Raw genomic sequence first — 18,497 nt, forward strand, 5'->3', positions numbered from 1 at the left:
CAAGCAAAATAAACATTTTTCCAAATCAGTTTCTTCAAATATAAAGCAAGCATGTTTTAGTTAAAACATACTTGCTTTTCATTCAGTGAAGTTACTAAATCCCTGTGTAACCTCGGTAATTTTGATCGATCAGCATAAATCAGTTCTGCGTTGTGTGAATAAGGGCCAGGAGACAGGATGAGATGAAACATCGTTTATCTGTGTGAAACAGAATATGGACTGATCAGGAATCGGGTTCATCACAGCGGGTTCAGCACCTTACGAGGGACAGCATTTCATGTTAGCAACAAGCTAACATAGCATTTTACTGGAGCGTTAAACTCAGTGAACCTGCCTCGCGCCCATCTCTCATGAACTGGCAACGAGATGTTTGTGTTCACTATATTTAACCCTGCCAACCACCAGAAGGGGGTGCTGTTTCACCCTTTACACAATATTAACTATGTTACATCTGCATTTGATGTTTGAATCAGATGCAGGGATTTATTATTAGGGAACATGAAAATTTATATTTACATACATTTTCATCCAAACGAAGATCAGCAGCAGCTTTGTGCATGCTTGATTCAATTGCAGTATTGTAGAGTGGACTGGGTTTTCTCTCCCTGTGTCATAATTTGTGGTGATGAGGTGGTGAGGAAGATGCAGTAGACCCAAGTAGATATGAAGAAAATGATGACTTAATGATAAATAAGCACAATTTATCATTAAATAGTGATAAATTGTGAGCAGAGGCTAGGGGCTCAGACTGGTAGCAACTAGTGATGGACCATCTGAATCCAGGTTTCGAGGTACCGAGTAAAAAGGGGGCGTGGCCTATGAAGCCCCGCCTCGAGGCTTGTGTCGTCTTGCTGAAAACCACGTGACTGGCAACGAGGCCTCGCATTGCATGGGTCACGTGACTGCTTCAGTTTGGGTGTCGGTTTTCAAAATAAAAGCCCGATGAGCCGTGCTGTGTCATGGGTTGTTGTCCATTTGGTCGCATCAGAGGAGAATATTTGTCTTCAGTGGCCAAATAAAATGAACATTGACCCACATAGTTGATATGTATTGATGATGGCACTCATCAAAATGTTTGTTACTGGTTTTCTCAATTGTAGATTATGTTTTTTTAATAACTGTATTTTTGTGATTTTATGATGTAAATCTCTCTGAACTGGATTGTTGCTGAAATGTGCTACACAAATAAACTTGATTGTCTGAAATGGAGCCAGTAAGAGGAAAATCTGACATCTGAGAATACTTTGAGATTATCCTCACAATAAAATTCTTAGATAATAATTAACCCTCCACCTCCCAATTTCTCACCTTCTGCAAAGTTCCACTATTATTTGTAGTCTGATTAGCAAAGATTATCAGTCTTGCACAGCAGAAACAGATTTAATCTTGTTGCAGAACTAAAATTCAACATGTAGCCAAATATGAGGGATCAGAGCCAATTAGAAATCCAAGAAAAAGTGAATGACCGAACAGACACTGCACTCCCAAGACATTAAAACATCAAATGTCTTTTTTGTCAAATCCATCTATGACATATAAAATAAAACTCAACACAACCACTGACATTCAACATAAACCAGAATTAGATTGGCTACAAATCATTTTAATAATTAAAACATATGACAGCTAAATATGGTTTCATTGATTCTCCTGTTACTAAACATGAGTTTGATGAAAACTGTGACAATATTGCATTTAGTAGTTTTTAGATCCACCCGAGTGACAAGACTGTTACAGTTTCACCAGCAGATGTCACTATAGAGCAATGAATGAAGCATCGAGTAACGAACCTTTCTGCAAAGCAAAGGGCTGGAAAGCTTCATGAGGCTTAATTTGCCCATCACTAGTAGCAACTGGTAGTTCACACAAATGGAGGCTTTCTCTGCATCATCCTGCTGTTGACAGCCTAGAGGAGGACCCGACAAGGAACACAGGTGGGATTAAAGACACAGAGGGTAATCAGGGAAATGAAACACAGCTGGGAGCAATAAAGGGGTAAACAGGACAACACGGAGACTCAATAGACACAGAAACCTAAATAAACACACAGAAAAATCAGATCCTCACACCCTGATTGCAGGCTGGGTTTGTACATGAGGCTACTCTCAGCTGTGGCGTAACCATGACCTCACAAGTGATGTGAGGGGACATTTTTTTTTAGTAATTTATCATTCTCTTGTGTCAATTGTACCTCTCTTTATTGACTAAAAACTCACATAATCAGCAACAGTGCAGCACCAGGGGAGCAACTATAGCTCTGTAATAACAATCTAAAGTTTTATCTGCCAAACTCTGGTTATCAATTAGCCTCAAACATGAAATTTTCTATTTTGACAAAGTTTATGGTCAGATTGAGGCTGACATAATGTTGCCACCATTATTCTCACTTTCCTGCTTTGACCTTTTACTTTCATGACCATTAAAAATGATCCTACATCAGTTCATCTGTTTCTTCTTGTGTCTCTTGTGTTTCTTCTTGTGACGGCTGCTGGTACTGAGCCTGGTTCTGGTTCTGCCAGAAGTTTCCTCCAGTTAAAGAGGAGTTTCTCCTCTCCATTGTCACTACTTGCATGCTCAGCATGAGGGATAAAGTCAAAGACAACGCAGGTTATTGTCGCCCCCTGCTGGTCCAGGAGGAGAGAATTCACTGACTTGGTGCTTTGCTCGGTTTTCTTAGATACAAACTTTTTAATCTAAGTTGAATAATTAATAGAGCTCACTGAACTGGTGCCTAGTGTTAATTGGAATATATGCATGACTGAGTTGAAATTATTTTCTTTGGTAAAGTGACTGCCTTTGTTATGATTTATTGCTATATAAACAAATTGAATTGAACTGTTTCTCAATAGAAAAACAGTTCAGTTCATCATGATGAATTGATCCTACATGATTTTCTCTTCAGCCACACTCCTGGCCTGAATACCTGAATGATTTTCAGACTTCTCACTTGATGTGCAGTAAATATGTTTTTCTCAGTGAGTTCTAATCTCTCCTTACCTGAGGATTTCTCTGCATCATCCTGCTGCTGCCTCTGCTCTAATGTCTCCTCTGTGACTCTTTGCCCTTTCTATTGTCACAATAAAGCTTTATTTAAATATGTGGAAGGCAACAGTGAGCATAACTTCTCACCCAGAATTTCGCAACAATATGGTTTATTTCTAGAATAGGCATGCCATGTAACTAACACCAACATCAATATACTTGTTAACTGTATCTTAATATGACATACTGTCAAAGATTAACTAATCATCCTTTAGTTAACACAAGCTGCATTGAACCAGTGTTTCCCAACCCTGGTCCTCAAGGCACCCTGCCCTGCATGTTTTAGGTGTTTCCTCTTCTTCTTCTTTTGTTTTTTATTGGCGGCTGGCATCCAACTTAAGGTGCATTTACCGCCACCTACCAGACTGGAGTGTGGTCATCAGATATCTCAGAGGGAATTAAATCCACCTCAATGATGCGTAGGATGTGCAAATTCACATCCTAACACACTCATTAATACCTGAATTAATGCATGAGCATGCACTGGCATACACACAAATACTTGTTTATATCCTAAATACGACTCATTAACCCAGTGTTATTTAGGAACCTAAATAAGAGATTTCTAACATAATTTGATTTATTATCTAATAGACTAATCATAGACAGTCCTATATTCTTTCTGCTTAGTAACGACTTTAAAATCTGGCGTTCCTCTGAGTATTTATCACATTCTAACAAGACATGCTCCACTGTTTCCACCTGATTGCAATAATTACAAGCCCCATTTTCATGCTTTCCTATTTTAAAGAGCGAACTATTAAGTCCAGAATGTCCAATTCTAAGTCGAGACATAACTACTTCCTCTTTCCGCCTTCCACTCAGATAATTACTATCTCCCACACTCTTTTGAATTGTATATAGTTGTCTCCCATTATCATGGTTATCCCATATCTCCTGCCAAATCTTAATAATTTCTTTTTGAATAATAGATTTACCCTCATTTTTACTCAAAGGGATATTCAGATGAACAATATCTGATTTCAAGGCCTGCTTAGCTAAAATATCTACTTCCTCATTTCCTTCTATACCTACATGAGCAGGAATCCAGACAAATTGAACCAAGCATTTATTGTTATGAAGATAAAGTAATAATTGATATATTCTTAATATCAAATCTAATCTGCTAGATTTACCAGATTTAATACTTAATAATGCTGCTTGACTATCTGATGCTATGATAAATGTACTTACTTCCCTAGTATCATTATCAAGCAACCATTCTAAGGCCAATATGATGGCTGATAATTCAACTGTAAAAACAGCTAAATGGTCAGCTGTTCTCCTCTTAATCAAGACTTTATGGTGTGGGATATTCACTGCTGCTCCAGTTCTACCACTATTTGGATCTTTAGATCCATCTGTATATATAATTATGTTGTCTTTATATCTTTCAAAATATCTATTAACTACAACCCATTCTGGAGTCTTTCCCTTTTTAAGAATTTCATTTAATTGAAGATCAACTTCTGGAGTTAAAAATAACCATGGAGGAATTTCAGATTGAGGAACTGTAGCACTATACTGGAGCATAGTTAAACCAATATGTTTTGCCTTTATTTCCCCAATCCATCCAAAACTATTACAATTTAATTTATGATGTTCCCAACATTCCTTCAGCACCATCTTAGTTGGATGATCACCCTTATGTCCTTGTAGGTTCACCCAGTACATGTACATTAATTTCAACCTTCTTAATCTTAAAGGAAGCTCACCAGTTTCTACTTGTAAAGCAGCTAAAGACGATGTTCTGAAAGCTCCACAACAAATCCTCAATGCTTGTGTTTGCTCACTATCAAGTTTTCTCAAATGACTGTCAGCAGCTGCCATATATGCTATACTCCCATAATCCATAATAGATCTCATTAGAGTCTGATAGACTCCCAACAATGCACTTCTTGAAGCTCCCCATTCCTGTCCTGAGAGACATCTCAACAAATTATTCACTTTTTTACATTTATTTTGAACTGATTCTATTTGATGTTTCCAAGTTAAGCTTTCATCAAAGATGACACCTAAAAACTTCACTGTTTTCACTTGTTTAAGTTTATGTTTATAAAGATTCAACTTAACTTCCTTATCTTTTCTATAAAAGCAAATTACTTGAGTCTTTGCGATTGACATCCTAAAACCCCATTTATTACCCCAACCTTCCACTTTCAAAATGGCAGCCTGCATCTTTTTCTGTAAGTAAACCAGATTATGTCCCCGAATCCATAGAGCACCATCATCTGCAAATAAAGATTTGCCTATACTACTATCTATCTCATCAAAAATGTCATTAATCATAATATTAAAGAGAATTGGGCTACATACACTACCTTGTGGAGTACCATTCTCAACAGCATATCTAGAAGAGAAATTCGCCCCTACCCGAACTTCTATTTCTCTACCAAACAAAAAATCCAAAATCCAATTATAAATCTTACCTCCTATACCAATTTTCCCTAATTTAATCAATAATCCTTCTTTCCATAACATATCATATGCCTTCTCAATGTCAAAGAACACAGCTATCACTAACTCTCTATTCGCTTGAGCTTTTCTTACTTCTGACTCTAGACACAGAACTGCATCCATCGTATTTCTCCCTTTACGAAAACCACTCTGGAATGGACAGAATTTATTTTTACTCTCAATAAAATAATAAAGCCTATCTGTAACAATCCTCTCCATTATTTTCCCTAATTGAGATGTAAGAGCTATAGGTCTATAATTTGATGGGTCTTTTGCATTTTTACCAGGTTTTAAGATGGGAATTATAACTGACTGTTTCCATTCTGCCGGAATTCTCCCAGTCAACCAAATCAAATTAAACAATTTTAATATAACAGTAAGAGATGAATATTTAAAATGTTTGAGCATTACATAACACACTCCACACTGCTTAGCATTATTAATAACTTTTTCTAACTCATACATAGAAAAAGGCATATCTAAATCCTGGTTTGAGACTTCTCTCCTAGTAGTAACTTCTGGATTTCCATCCAATAAATCTAATTTATTACTTTTCATTTCTTCAGATAAATTTTCTGAACTATTCACCTTAATTAACGTTACTGCTAATAATTCAGCTTTTTCTTTATTACTAACAGCTATTTTCCCATTTAATTCTAAAACAGGTAAGGAAAACCTCTTTTTAACACCATTCATTTTCTTAATAACTCTCCATACCTCTGACAGTTTGGTCTCTCTTCCAATGGAATTACAATACTGCCTCCAACAAGCCTTCTTAGTTGCTCTAATAGTTTTCCTAACTATAGCTTGTGCTTTCTTATATTGAATTAGTGCCTCAAAGGTATGACATCTTCTTACCAATTTAAAAGCTTTATTTCTTCCCCTTATACTACATTGCTCATTCCACCATGGAGTAGACTTTTTATTTCCTCTTCCCTTTGATTTAGGAATTGAACTTTCAGCTGCATTAATAATGACAGACTTAATCTTTGAATAACACATCTCCACATCACAAAACAAATTCTCATCCAGTTTATTAAATTGACTATCAACTAAATTTTTAAATAACTCCCAATTAGCGTTACTTAACTTCCATCTTGGAATCTGTCCTTCCTCTTCTTTTATCACTTCAGAACGAACTGAAACTAGAACAGGAAAATGATCACTGCCCATTGGAGAATCACTCATCACCTCCCAAGAAGTAATTCCAGCTATTCCATTTGAAACCAATGTTAGATCTAAAACACTCTTTAAATTCCTACAGCAATCATATCTAGTAGTGCTGCCATCATTAAGGCAAACCAGAGAATGTAACTCAAGAAATTCTTCAATAGTCAATCCATTTACATCTGTATTAAGACTCCCCCATAAAATATTATGAGAATTGAAATCACCACACCATACAGTCTTACCTACATTTTGATCATTTACTTCATTGAGATTCTGAATGGACAACTTCTTGTTAGCATTATAAAAGTTTATCACCGACATTTGGTCATTTTCTATCCAAATCTCAATAACTATTGATTCATAATTTTCCCCTATTGATTCCACTTTATATCTTATACTGTCTAGTACAAAAGTTGCTACTCCCCCTCCTTGTCTTTCTTTTCTATCATTCCTAATTGATGTATATCCAGAAATTTTGAAATCCAGATGAGGCTTAAGCCAGGTTTCTTGAATGCAAATCAGGTGAGGTTTAACTGTCAAATCTGAAATATATTTCTTAAACTCTAGACCATTACTAATAAGACTTCTTGCATTCCACTGGAAAATAATTAACATAACGAAGAGGGGCCGCCACTGCATGATTGAGGTTGAGAAGATTGTGTCTCATTTAATTTTTCCTTAATTGATTCCCAATTAACATTTTTACAATCAAGATACTTTTGGGCTGCCTTCACTATTGTTTGAATTTTTTCCGTTTTCCTTTGTGTTTGAGCAGTGCAGTTAATAACTTCTACCATGAACAATACAAAATCCTCCTTTGTCATGAGTAAAGTGTCACCTTTAATCTTGGAGCATTCTGAACAATTAGATCCTTCTTTTCCTCCTCCAGACACTTTCTTTGGATATAATATTGGTTGAACAGGAACTTTTTTCGTTGCTTCCGCATAAGTAATGCCAGTAGTGACTTTGATTTTCTGAACTTCCTCAGCTCTTTTACTAGCTATGCATCCCCTAAACCCTGAACTATGCCCACCTCCACAATTACAACATTTCAGCGGAGCCCCTTCCTCACATTTCCCATACTCATGATCCCCAGCACATCTCCCACATTTCTGTTTCCCCTTACACACTGCCGCGACATGTCCACATTTCTGGCATTTAAAGCACCGCAGCGGCGGAGGAATAAATGGTCGGACATCATAGCTCATATATCCCACAAACACTTTATCTGGCAGACTTTTCTCTTCACATTTTAACATGATAGAAAAACTATCACTCCTCTCTCCATTTTTATTTCTTTTCAATCGTTTGGCTTCCACCACTTTCCCTCCTGAAACATTAGACTTGATCTCATCAACTGGCACATCAGGTGGAATCCCCGAAATGACTCCGCATACATACTTCTTGTCATCCAAAAGTCTTCCTCTCACATTCTCACCAAGGATTCTTTTTATATTCAGCGCCCTTTCTTTTTGTTTAATATCATTACAGATAATCAATAACGATCCATCTCTTAATATTTTAACAAATTTCACCTTTCCAACCAGTAAATTAATTAATTTCTTTTGTAAGCTTTATTGGATTCCACTTACCAAAGGACACACCCTGTTTGACAAACTTCAGAACTATTTTAAATTCTGACATCATAACAGTTTCTCCTTCAGCCTCGGAAACAGATGATTCTATTTGTTGTCTTGATTTTTTCCGTTTATGCTTAGCTTTTTGAATATGCCAAGGTCCTTCATTTTCCACACCATCAGCACCCTCTTCCATTTCCGCAAAATCACTACCTGACACATATTTCCCTCTGACATCCTTCCAACCATTCACAGTCTGATCGTGCCTCTTCCGCCCCCCGTCCAGGTGTTTCCTCGCTTCAGCACAGGTGATTTCTATTAGCAGGTCTTTGCTGAACTGCAATCAGCAGAACGAGGTGCATTAAAGCAGGGAAATTTCTGAAACATGCAGGGCAGTGTGCCTCGAGGACCAGGGTTGGGAAACACTGCATTGAACAACATAACTAAATGTTTCTTTGAAAAGATAATGCAAAGTCTTGAATATTGCAGGCTCTGGCTATTTGCTGAACATGAGCCACTATGTGGTTCCACTCAGCAGTTCTGCTGAACAGCACATCCCACCTTGGTGACCAGGTCTACAGTGTTATGACCCAAGTATCAGAAGGTTTATTTATGTCCTTCCAAATATTCTCCAGTCCCAGGGTTTATCAGATGGTTATATGTTGCCTCATCTTTGCATCCTAAAATGACCTGGCTGACTCTGGCCCACCTGGTGAGTATCCCTGTCTTCATACCAGCCTCTATAATGCCTCTGCAAACTGACCACCTGAAGCTGATACTCCAAACTGATACCACTGTCCTGCTGGATTTTCCTCCTGCTGCGCTGCAGTACAGCTGAAAGGCTAAACCACCATTCATACCAGGTGGTGGTAATACATCAATAAGTTATTTGCAAATCCTCCAGAAACAGAAAAAAACAAAGAAGAAGAAAGGAGAAGTTAGATGGTTGACAACTTAGTCAGGTTAAAATGATCAAACTACCCAACTTATTTTCATAGATATTTAGTAGACAGTACGCTGTGCTAACAAATTTTGTAAACCCTGTACAAAAAGGCCCCAGCCAGAAAGTGAAGTTGTAACCTTGTTAGTTTTCAAACTTTACATTTTTTAAAGCTGTGTAGTTTGTGTAAAACTAATATGGTTTATAATTATGGATTTATTTCATAGTTCATGTGACGATGATGAGGGACTGCCTGCTATCCTCAGGAGTCTCGGCTCCATATTGAAGAGAGGAAGCAGCAGAGCTGCGTTAAGGAAGAGGGCGGTCTCTCTCTCTTTACCCTCTAGTCAGACACGAAATACGTCAAATGAACGAGAGAAACCATGAAGGAAACAAGTCAGATTCTGCTGCTCTGTAAGTTCATGTCTGCTAATTGATTTAATTATTGATACTGTTTGATTATTGATGATGAAACAAGTTAGACTGAAATAAGATCATTAAGTTTAAAATCTAAAGATAAGGATAGATCACCTTAGTCTGTGAACTAAACACCTTATCTCGACTTAGAAAACTATTAAAATAGCAAAAAGTTGGAATTATATCCTGGAGGCCTTCTGGTCGTCTGCTTCATCAGTTTTATATCATCACTGAACTTTGACTAAACCAGTTTAAATGTCTGTTTTCTGTAGGTCTGAGTTTCCTGCTGGGCTGCAGATTAAACCAAGGTTAGTAAAGTTTATACTTCCTTATTTCTAAGAGGCAGATTATAAAGTTTGAAAGTTGATATATTTGCAAAAGATACATTCTAAAAAGAAAACTAAATATGTGCTATTTGTGGATATTTATTAATGTGCCTATTTGTGCAAAGACATGTTTATCATCTGAATCAGTGATTTTATTTCAGTCTCTCCAGCTGCTCTGACTGTGAGTCCCAGCAGATCTCAGTTCTTTGAATATGAATCAGTGACTCTGATCTGTGAGGATGAAAACAGCTCTGATGGAGGAACTGTGAGGAGAAACACAACCAGAGGAACCAGGAAGCGATGTGGAGATGGATGGTGGAGGAAAGATGGTTCTACCTGTAAAACCAGCAGCATCAGAGAACATGACTCTGGCCTGTACTGGTGTGAGTCCATGTCTGGATCCTCCAGCAGCAGCAGCAGCAGCATCCAGCTCTCTGTCTCTGGTAAGATCAGACTGTGGAGTTAGTGTTGCTGTGTGGAAATGGATGAAATGCTGTAGTTTGTCTCTGTGTTGAGGTGGATCAGTGATCCTGCAGAGTCCTGTCCTCCCTGTGATGGAGGGAGATGACGTCACTGTGAGCTGCAGAGCAAAGAGTCCAGCCCACAACCTCCCAGCTGCTTTCTATAAAGATGGCTCCTTCATTGGTGATGGACCATCAGGTCACATGACCCTCCTCCATGTCTCCAGCTCTGATGAAGGCCTCTATAAGTGCAGCATCAGCGGTCAGGGAGAGTCTCCATCCAGCAGGATCTCTGTGGAAGGTCAGAACCGCTGATGATCATGACTTTGGAAGAAGATTCTAAGTCAGATCCATGATTAATAGGAAATAATTTTATAAATATCTCTTTTTCAGAAAAACCCACCTCCACCACCACATCTACCCTTCCAACCACTCGTCCTCCTGCCGTCTCTTCTCTTCCTTCCATCTTGTTTTCTATTGGATCTTTATGTCTCTTGGTTTTACTGGTTCTACTGGTGAAGAAACATCGTCACAAGTTAAAAGGTGATCAAAGTTCTTGATTTAGAAATAGTTTTCAACACAATTTGTAAATCAGTACAGCATTCAAAAAAAGACATCTCTCCATCACTCTGATTTATTTCCTCATAAAACTGAGCCATTTCCTGAAGCAGTGAATTGTGGGTAATCTCTGTTTCTTCCAGCTGATAAAGGAAACGACGTCACATACAGCGACGTCCAGATAACTCAGCTTCATCATCAGAGAACCAAAGGTGAGGATGATGATGATGATGATGTTGTTTCTGAGGTCTGAAAACATCCACAGTAAACTTTCCTCTTCAGTTCTTATTAATCCTGATCTTATAACTTCCTCCATGTTTTGTCAGATTTTGATGATTTATTCAGTCAGTTTGTTGTTGGATCACCAGACCCTGAATGAATGAGGTGATCTGTTGCCATGGTGACTGTCAGTAGGATCTGTTGCCATGGTGACTGTCAGCAGGAATGAATGAGGTGATCTGTTGCCATGGTGACTGTCAGCAGGAATGAATGAGGTGATCTGTTGCCATGGTGACTGTCAGTAGGAATGAATGAGGTGATCTGTTGCCATGGTGACTGTCAGTAGGAATGAATGAGGTGATCTGTTGCCATGGTGACTGTCATTAGGAATGAATGAGGTGATCTGTTGCCATGGTGACTGTCAGTAGGAATGAATGAGGTGATCTGTTGCCATGGTGACTGTCAGTAGGACCAGAACCAAGCCGCCATGTTGGTCCGTCTCTGTCTGCAGTCTGTGGTTGTTCTGCTGAACAGACTAGCAGCTCTGTGGTCGTCCAGCTTCCTGTTTCTGATCAAAACGTTTCCTGTCACACAGAACCTGACAGTCTGAGCTGAGCCCATCAGGACACCAGAAACAAGAGGAAGAGATAAAACTTAAATATCTGTTGTAGCTACAAAATTACATATATTTAATAGAATAATCTCAATCAGAACCTAAACAGTTTTACTAATACATGGAAGGAGAGTATTTTTGTTACATTTATTTCAAAGATAAAAGTTGTGATACGTTTACATATTTGGTTAAATTTGTTGAATTGGATTTCACCTTATTTAAATTATAATTTTAGTGACATTCAAACATGATGGCAGGTTGGTGGATCCTCCTGGAGGGGGAGAACATACCAGCCTGTACCAGATACATCAGAGCATGTAGGTCAGTCATTTCGGTTACAATAAGCAACAAATCCTGCACATCTTTCAGCATCAGTTTCTCCAGGACTCTGTGTCCCTCAATAGCCTCTGTGAGGACATTCCCTCCAGTCCTCTTCAGTCTGCTTTAATCCGTCTGCCTACAAAGTTCAGTTCTTTTGGGGAGGTGTGAACATGTAATTTACAAATAAATCAAACTCTGGTCTGTCTGGTTCAGACAGGCCAGACTTCAGTTCAACTTCAGTTGAAGTGAATTCTAGTTTGGTTCAAATGCATATGTGAACTCCAAGCGGACCAGAGACCGCTCCAAAAGAAGGAAGTGGACTACAGTGCAGGGCATTCTGGGAAAATACAATCAAAACAAGCATGCTAGCCTAGCGATAGCTGGAGAAATGGCTCCTGGTCTTTAGCCAAAGACTAAAAAGAAGTCATAGGGCTGCACAGTGGTGTAGTTGGTAGAGCTGTTGCCTGGCAGCAAGAAGGTTCTGGGTTTGATTCCCAGCCCTGGTCTTTCTGCATGGAGTTTGCATGTTCTCCCTGTGTATGCTGGGTTCTCTTTCAACAGTCCAAAAACATGACTGTCAGGTTAATTCCATCCATCCATTTTCTTTACACCCTTGTCCCTTAGTGGGGTCGGGAGCTGCTGCTGCCTCCAGCTAACATTCTGGGTGAGTGGTGGGGTCACCCTGGACAGGTCACCAGTCTGTTGCAGGGCAACACAGAGACACACAACCATGCACACACACACTCACACCTAGGGACAATTTAGAGAGGCCAATTAACCTGACAGTCATGTTTTTGGACAGTGGGAGGAAACCAGAATACCTGGAGAAAACCCACCATGCACAGGGAGAACATGGAGACTCCATGCAGAAAGACCCGGGAATCAAACCCAGAACCTTCTTGCTGCAAGGCAACAGCTCTACCAACTGCGCCACTGTGCAGCCCCTGTCAGATTAATTGGTCTCTTCAAATTCTCCTTAGGCATGTGTGCATGGTTGTGTGTCCTGTCTGTCTCTGTGTTGCCCTGTGACAGACTGGTGACCTGTCCAGGTGACCCCACCTCTCACCTGGAACGTTAGCTGGAGAGGAACCAGCAGCTCCTGACCCACTAAGGGACAAGGTGTTAGAAAATGGATGGATGGATAAAGAGAAGTCCTCTGCCTGCCACTCTATTTTTGTTTACATTTCATGAAGAAAGAAGTTGTGCTCATTTCCTTTAGTGGTTCTTGGTGCAGCGCCCCCACAGGCCAGGAGGGGAACAGGTTGGTTTGACTCAGAACCACAGCAGCTGGAGGTGGAGCAGATGATGGAGTTCTGGTCTCAACCGAACTGATTCTACCGGACTGTCACTTTACTTAAACATGAACCAATATCAATCAATATCTTGTGTGTCCATCATTACACGGCCTCTCCTCTCTTGTGCTCAGAGATCATGGAGTTTCACAGGTTTCTGTTAGACCAGTGTTTCCCAACCCTGGTCCTCAAGGCTCACTGTCTTACATGGTTTAGAGGTTTCCCTGCTTTAATGTGCCTGATTCAACTGATTGCAGTTCAGCAAACGCCTGTTAATCAGTCATTGATTGAAATCAGCTGGACTGAAGCAAAGAAATACCTGAAACATGCAGTGAGCCTTGAGGACCAGGGCTGGGGAACACTGAACTACAATCACCTTCATGGTGACATCACAGAGCTGGTGGATGATGGAGACGTTTGTTCCTCCACCTTCTGCTTGAGGCAAAACAGAAGGTGGAGGCCTGCAGATGCTTGATGGAGTTAAGGACTGAAGAGGAGCTTCACCAGTTCAGCACCGTTTCCCTCAGAGCATCATTAAGATGTGGTTATGTTGGAATACTGTGGTCCAGTTTCTGAGGGGGAATCATGCTCTGCTTCATGGTTCCCTGAGTGAACCAGTTCATAGCCAGCAGCACTCATCATGACACTGCCACCACCGTGCTTCACTGTAGGCCAAACACACATTGTTGTTCTCCTAACCTGATTACTCCACACCATCTGAACTGAAGTTTACCTTGGACTTGTGCTCATCTTATGCAAACAGTTGATCTGTTTAGATGAAATTTCATTCTGGCATTATAGTCATGCAGCAGTTTGATAAAGTGTCTGATAAATGATCTGATGATTGACTGCCTGTCCCTTAAAGTTCTGGAGGGATGACAATAGTCTGATTGTTCCTGTAGATCTAGATTTTAAACATCTTTTGCTGCTCATCTTTAAAACAGTAGCTCGGTTTGAGTTTTAAAATACTAAAAGAAAACTCATTTATTTGCCTTCTTCAGATAACTTTCATGCCTATCATCACTGATTACCCCAATAAATCACAGACTGTGTCTCTCTACAGACACAGTTATAGTCAATCAGAGGTTCAGTATTTCTCTGGTTCTTCTCGGTGTTTTTGCTCGTCACCCTTTGTTCCAGTTATCTGCGTGTGAAAGCAGCTCTGCTCTTCCTCTGGAGGTGTGAGTGGTTTCTGCAGGGTGGTCTGCAGATCTGCATCTCTGCGTCGAAGGCGACAGCGTGTCTGTTTGATCTGAAACGTGTCGGCTTGGACTGATTCAGCTGTGAGACTCTGTGGTCTCAGTGTTTCCCACCTGCTGGTTTTACTGTTTAAGTTTATAACAGACTAAACAAAGTGTTAATGGTTAAAACATTTATCTGACGGCTGCAGCTCATATCATCTCTATGTGTTTTACAGAGAATCCTTCATCTGCCATCTACTCAGACGTGAGAACCGACGGGATCAGTTATGGACAAATCAACATCAGAACCAACAGAACCAGAGGTAGAACTGCTGCTGACTAATGTCATAAATAATCTATAGAAGATAATGATCAATATGTCTAGACTTTATGTGGAGGATTTGGATTCTCTAAACATTTAGTAAACATTAATGCTCAGCAGTAAAAAGCTAAACTTCAGATGATCTGGAGGCTCTGCTGTTCCAGAAAAAAGACCTTCATGTGATCTAATGACCTCTGACCCCAACGAGGTCAGAGGTCTAGCTATGCTAACCCTAATCATAACCATTAGTTCCACTAGCACTAGAGTGCTACACCAACATGATGTGTAATGGGAGCTAATGTAACACTTTATTAGAAGGGGTTGTGCATAAAACTGACATAACACCTGTCATGAACATAAATAAGTCTTAATGAATGTCTGACAGTTGTCATGAAGTGTCATTCGGTAAATAATGACACTTTTAATGCAAAGTTGCTCTAAAAGTTGCATTAAAAGTCCATTAAAAATGTCAACTTTGCATTAAATTATAATTTACAAAATCATGCAAGACAACATAGTATAGCGCCGTCTGTAAAACTAAATATTACACACCTTCCTGAATGCTTTGCGCTTTAAGAGTCAGACTCAAGTTAGCTCTGAACAGAAGAAGCTCTGATCAATGGAAGCAGATAACATGATCAACTTCCCATCTCTGTTTTAGTTGCTGCTTATAACAACTCACATCAACCATTTTTCAGCAGGCAGAGGGTGTTTTCTTGGGGTTTTTCCAGATCACCATTCTCTGTTTACGGCTATAGATAGAGGGGCTTTGCTAAGGAGGAAGAGGTAGCTAGTCAGCTTGGTGTGACGCTCATACCTGCATTGTACTGTGGTGGTGGCTGGGTGGCCTTGTGTTTCATGGATGGGTTGAATCGGGTCCTGGCGTTGGCCAGGTGGTTGGGCAGAGCTCTGCTTCTCCTGCTCTGATTGCAGGGCATGTTGGTGCTGCTGGTGGACTGAAGGGGGTCCAGGCCTTTCTGGATGTGGGACCTCTGATGTTTTGGTTGGTTTGGTGGTGAGGATGGAGCTGGTGGCTGATGTTGCACCGGCCGGTGTGATGTACGGTTGAAGAGGCGATGAGGGGCCGTCTGCCCTGGTGTTGGGTCGGGGATCTGGTTCTGTAGCTCGGTGGCGTCTGTTCTGTTTGTAGATGGGGCCACAGAGGGCATGGGCCTGGTCTCCCAGTGCTCCATGTGGGGGGTTGTAACCCCCCAGGGCAGGATGCCCTGGAGGTGCTGGAGGAGAGGCTGAGTGTTTAACTCACTGTGTGGTTTTTCTTATTGGCTCTCTGAGGACAGAGCTCTCTAGGGGGAGACTCTCTTTAATAAATAAATATATTCCTGATTGTTCTGGGTCTTCCCGTCTCTCTGGAAGGTTCTCCTCTGGGTCCATGTGGATAAACGGTTCTGGCCTTAGAAATGGATTTTTAACCTTTCCAGGCTGATGTCACTGACTTTATTCTGCTCTTCCTTGTTCAGTGAAATATTATAATTAGATCTTTGAGATCTTATCGCCTGCTTCATGTCGTCAGACAGGCTCTTCTTAAATTATCTATTTATTTTACAGCTCAGGCAGGAATAAGGTGTAGTTATGGCTGATTAAGCTGAACTGTGCTTTCTTCAGAATATAGTTATTAACAGTTAAATTGTGTTTTAATAAGAGGAACAATAATATTTTTTCATGTACATTTGATAAATGACCTCATGAGAGGCTCATAGTTCTCATAACTCTGACTGACCTTCTGCTGTTTGGTTTTATTTTAACCAGTTTATTTTCTTCCAGAGGTTCAACCAGACCCAGACATCATCTACTCTTCACTGAGGTAGTCCACCAGTCTGACCTCTGACCTCCAGCTGCTGCTTCTCCTCTTTACTTCACATGTAGTTATTTTATTGCTTCAGCCCACCATCTGACTTTAACACCGTTCCTCTCTGGATGTTTAATAAAATGTTTCTTTCTCACAGTTTGTTCTCCAGTAAATTATTAAAGTTTTTCATTTGGTCTCGTCTGTTTTCTTGTCGTTGATCGTTCTGGTCTCTGTGGCTTCAGAGCCGATAGATCAGATCTGATGTTTTCCTGTTGCTCATCGACAATCTGTAGATCAGCAGCAACAACCAATAAACCACAGACTGAAAAAAAGGCTTCAGTGGAAACTCCAGAAAACAACCAGAGAGGGGGTGTGTGTGTGTGTGTGTGTGTGTGTGGGCAGGCAGGCAGCTGAAAGCGTTTATTTATTAAACCAATAGTCACGTCTGTCTTCTTGTTTCAGGAGGTGTTACATCTAAATATGTCCCCATGAAATATCTCACCTTTATTTTTACCTGGTCTCCAGCTGCATCATCGATGGCCGTAGTCCTGCCACCTCTAGATGTGTCTCTTATTAAATGGTTTATCAGTCAGGCTCTACTGATCTCTGCTGATTAACTCAGATTGGGTCCAGGTGCTGAAGCAGAGAGAAAATTAAACGTTCCAGGAAACCTGGAGGACGAGTTGCAGACCGCTGGTTAGAACATGATGTACCATGTTTGGGTCCAACATCAGGCCTCTGTGACCTCTGACCTCTGTTCGCCCACATGGTGACATCTGGACCTTTATAAAACATTAGTTAGATTCAGTGTCTGATGTTTACAGGTGGTTCACTAATTAGCACTGTTAGCATGAACCAAGAAGGTTCCAGGTTCTTTTCCAGTCCAGAAGCACAATTAGTGGGTTATTTAGTCTCTGCAAATTGTCCTGATCTATGTGTGTGTGTGTGTGTGTGGGTGTGTGTGTGTGTGTAGGTGTGTGTGCGTGTGCATGCCTGTGTGTGTGTGCCAAAGAAATGTTACTTCCTGATTTAATGCCTTCATATTGGGCCTCTGTCTCTTCCTCCATCTGTTAATCAGAGTGAATGTAGTCATGGCAACAATAACACAGACAGCCCTCTATATGTGTTAAAGGTTCTACTGTTTATTCTCGACACCTTGCTGTTCCCACTCAGCTTAAACTGTAAAATGTTTTAGACCTGAAAGGACACCAACATGAAGTCTTCTACATCTCTGTCGTTCCCACAGTTTAAATCAAGCCCCTCCACCCAAGACAACCCTTTACACAAACTGTGGCCTCTGCACTGAATTATTACTAAGCTGATGCCTGAAACTCGTTTAGGACAGAGCCAAGGTGTGATGCTTGGTCTGGTGGAACCGTGAGAATTTCCTCCTGGATGCAGATTTGTTCTAACATTTTCACCTGACTTTCCTCATTGATGAAATGACTAAATGAGGTCAAAGGTCACTCGGCACATTGAGAAAATAACATCTGCTGGATGTGGCATCGAATCTTTATGCATCTAAAATATTTCTGAACACTCTTGTAACCATTCTTTGTTATAATAGGTTATGCATGTCATGATTTTTATTATTTTTTGTAAATAGGCCAGATTTGTGTCATTTATGCAGTTTCCCACCGGCAACAATTGTTGCCTAGTATAAAGCATTTTCACTAACATAACCAACATAAAATTTAATAATTCATAAGTATCATGTGTTATACACACATATTCATGACATTCTTTAATTAAATAAATTTATCTTCAGCGTAACTCCAATAGCTAAAAATGTCA

General features: G+C 40.1%; 1 protein-coding gene across 1 annotated transcript; it reads left to right on the forward strand.

Moving 5' to 3' along the window:
* The first annotated feature begins 9,532 nt into the window (after window positions 1-9,532).
* LOC106907265 (uncharacterized) lies at window positions 9,533-16,897 on the forward strand. The gene is made up of 8 exons (XM_088015723.1): window positions 9,533-9,600; window positions 9,876-9,911; window positions 10,091-10,372; window positions 10,446-10,691; window positions 10,784-10,933; window positions 11,092-11,160; window positions 14,811-14,897; window positions 16,679-16,897. The coding sequence occupies exons 1-8, from the start codon at window positions 9,570-9,572 to the stop codon at window positions 16,720-16,722; spliced, it is 945 nt and encodes a 314-aa protein (XP_087871849.1). The 5' UTR covers window positions 9,533-9,569; the 3' UTR covers window positions 16,723-16,897.
* Window positions 16,898-18,497: the final 1,600 nt, after the last annotated feature.

This window comes from Poecilia mexicana, unplaced genomic scaffold (assembly GCF_051168715.1).
Source record: "Poecilia mexicana isolate PSO_F unplaced genomic scaffold, ASM5116871v1 scaffold_18, whole genome shotgun sequence".
NCBI classification, from domain to species: domain Eukaryota; kingdom Metazoa; phylum Chordata; class Actinopteri; order Cyprinodontiformes; family Poeciliidae; genus Poecilia; species Poecilia mexicana.

Bases quoted from the DNA above. Each gene is read 5' to 3' on its own strand.
- LOC106907265 (XM_088015723.1), top strand. From the start codon at position 9,570: ATGAAGGAAACAAGTCAGATTCTGCTGCTCT. The intron at 10,373-10,445 runs GTAAGATCAGAC...CTCTGTGTTGAG, and splicing joins CATCCAGCTCTCTGTCTCTG to GTGGATCAGTGATCCTGCAG. The intron at 10,934-11,091 runs GTGATCAAAGTT...TGTTTCTTCCAG, and splicing joins ACATCGTCACAAGTTAAAAG to CTGATAAAGGAAACGACGTC.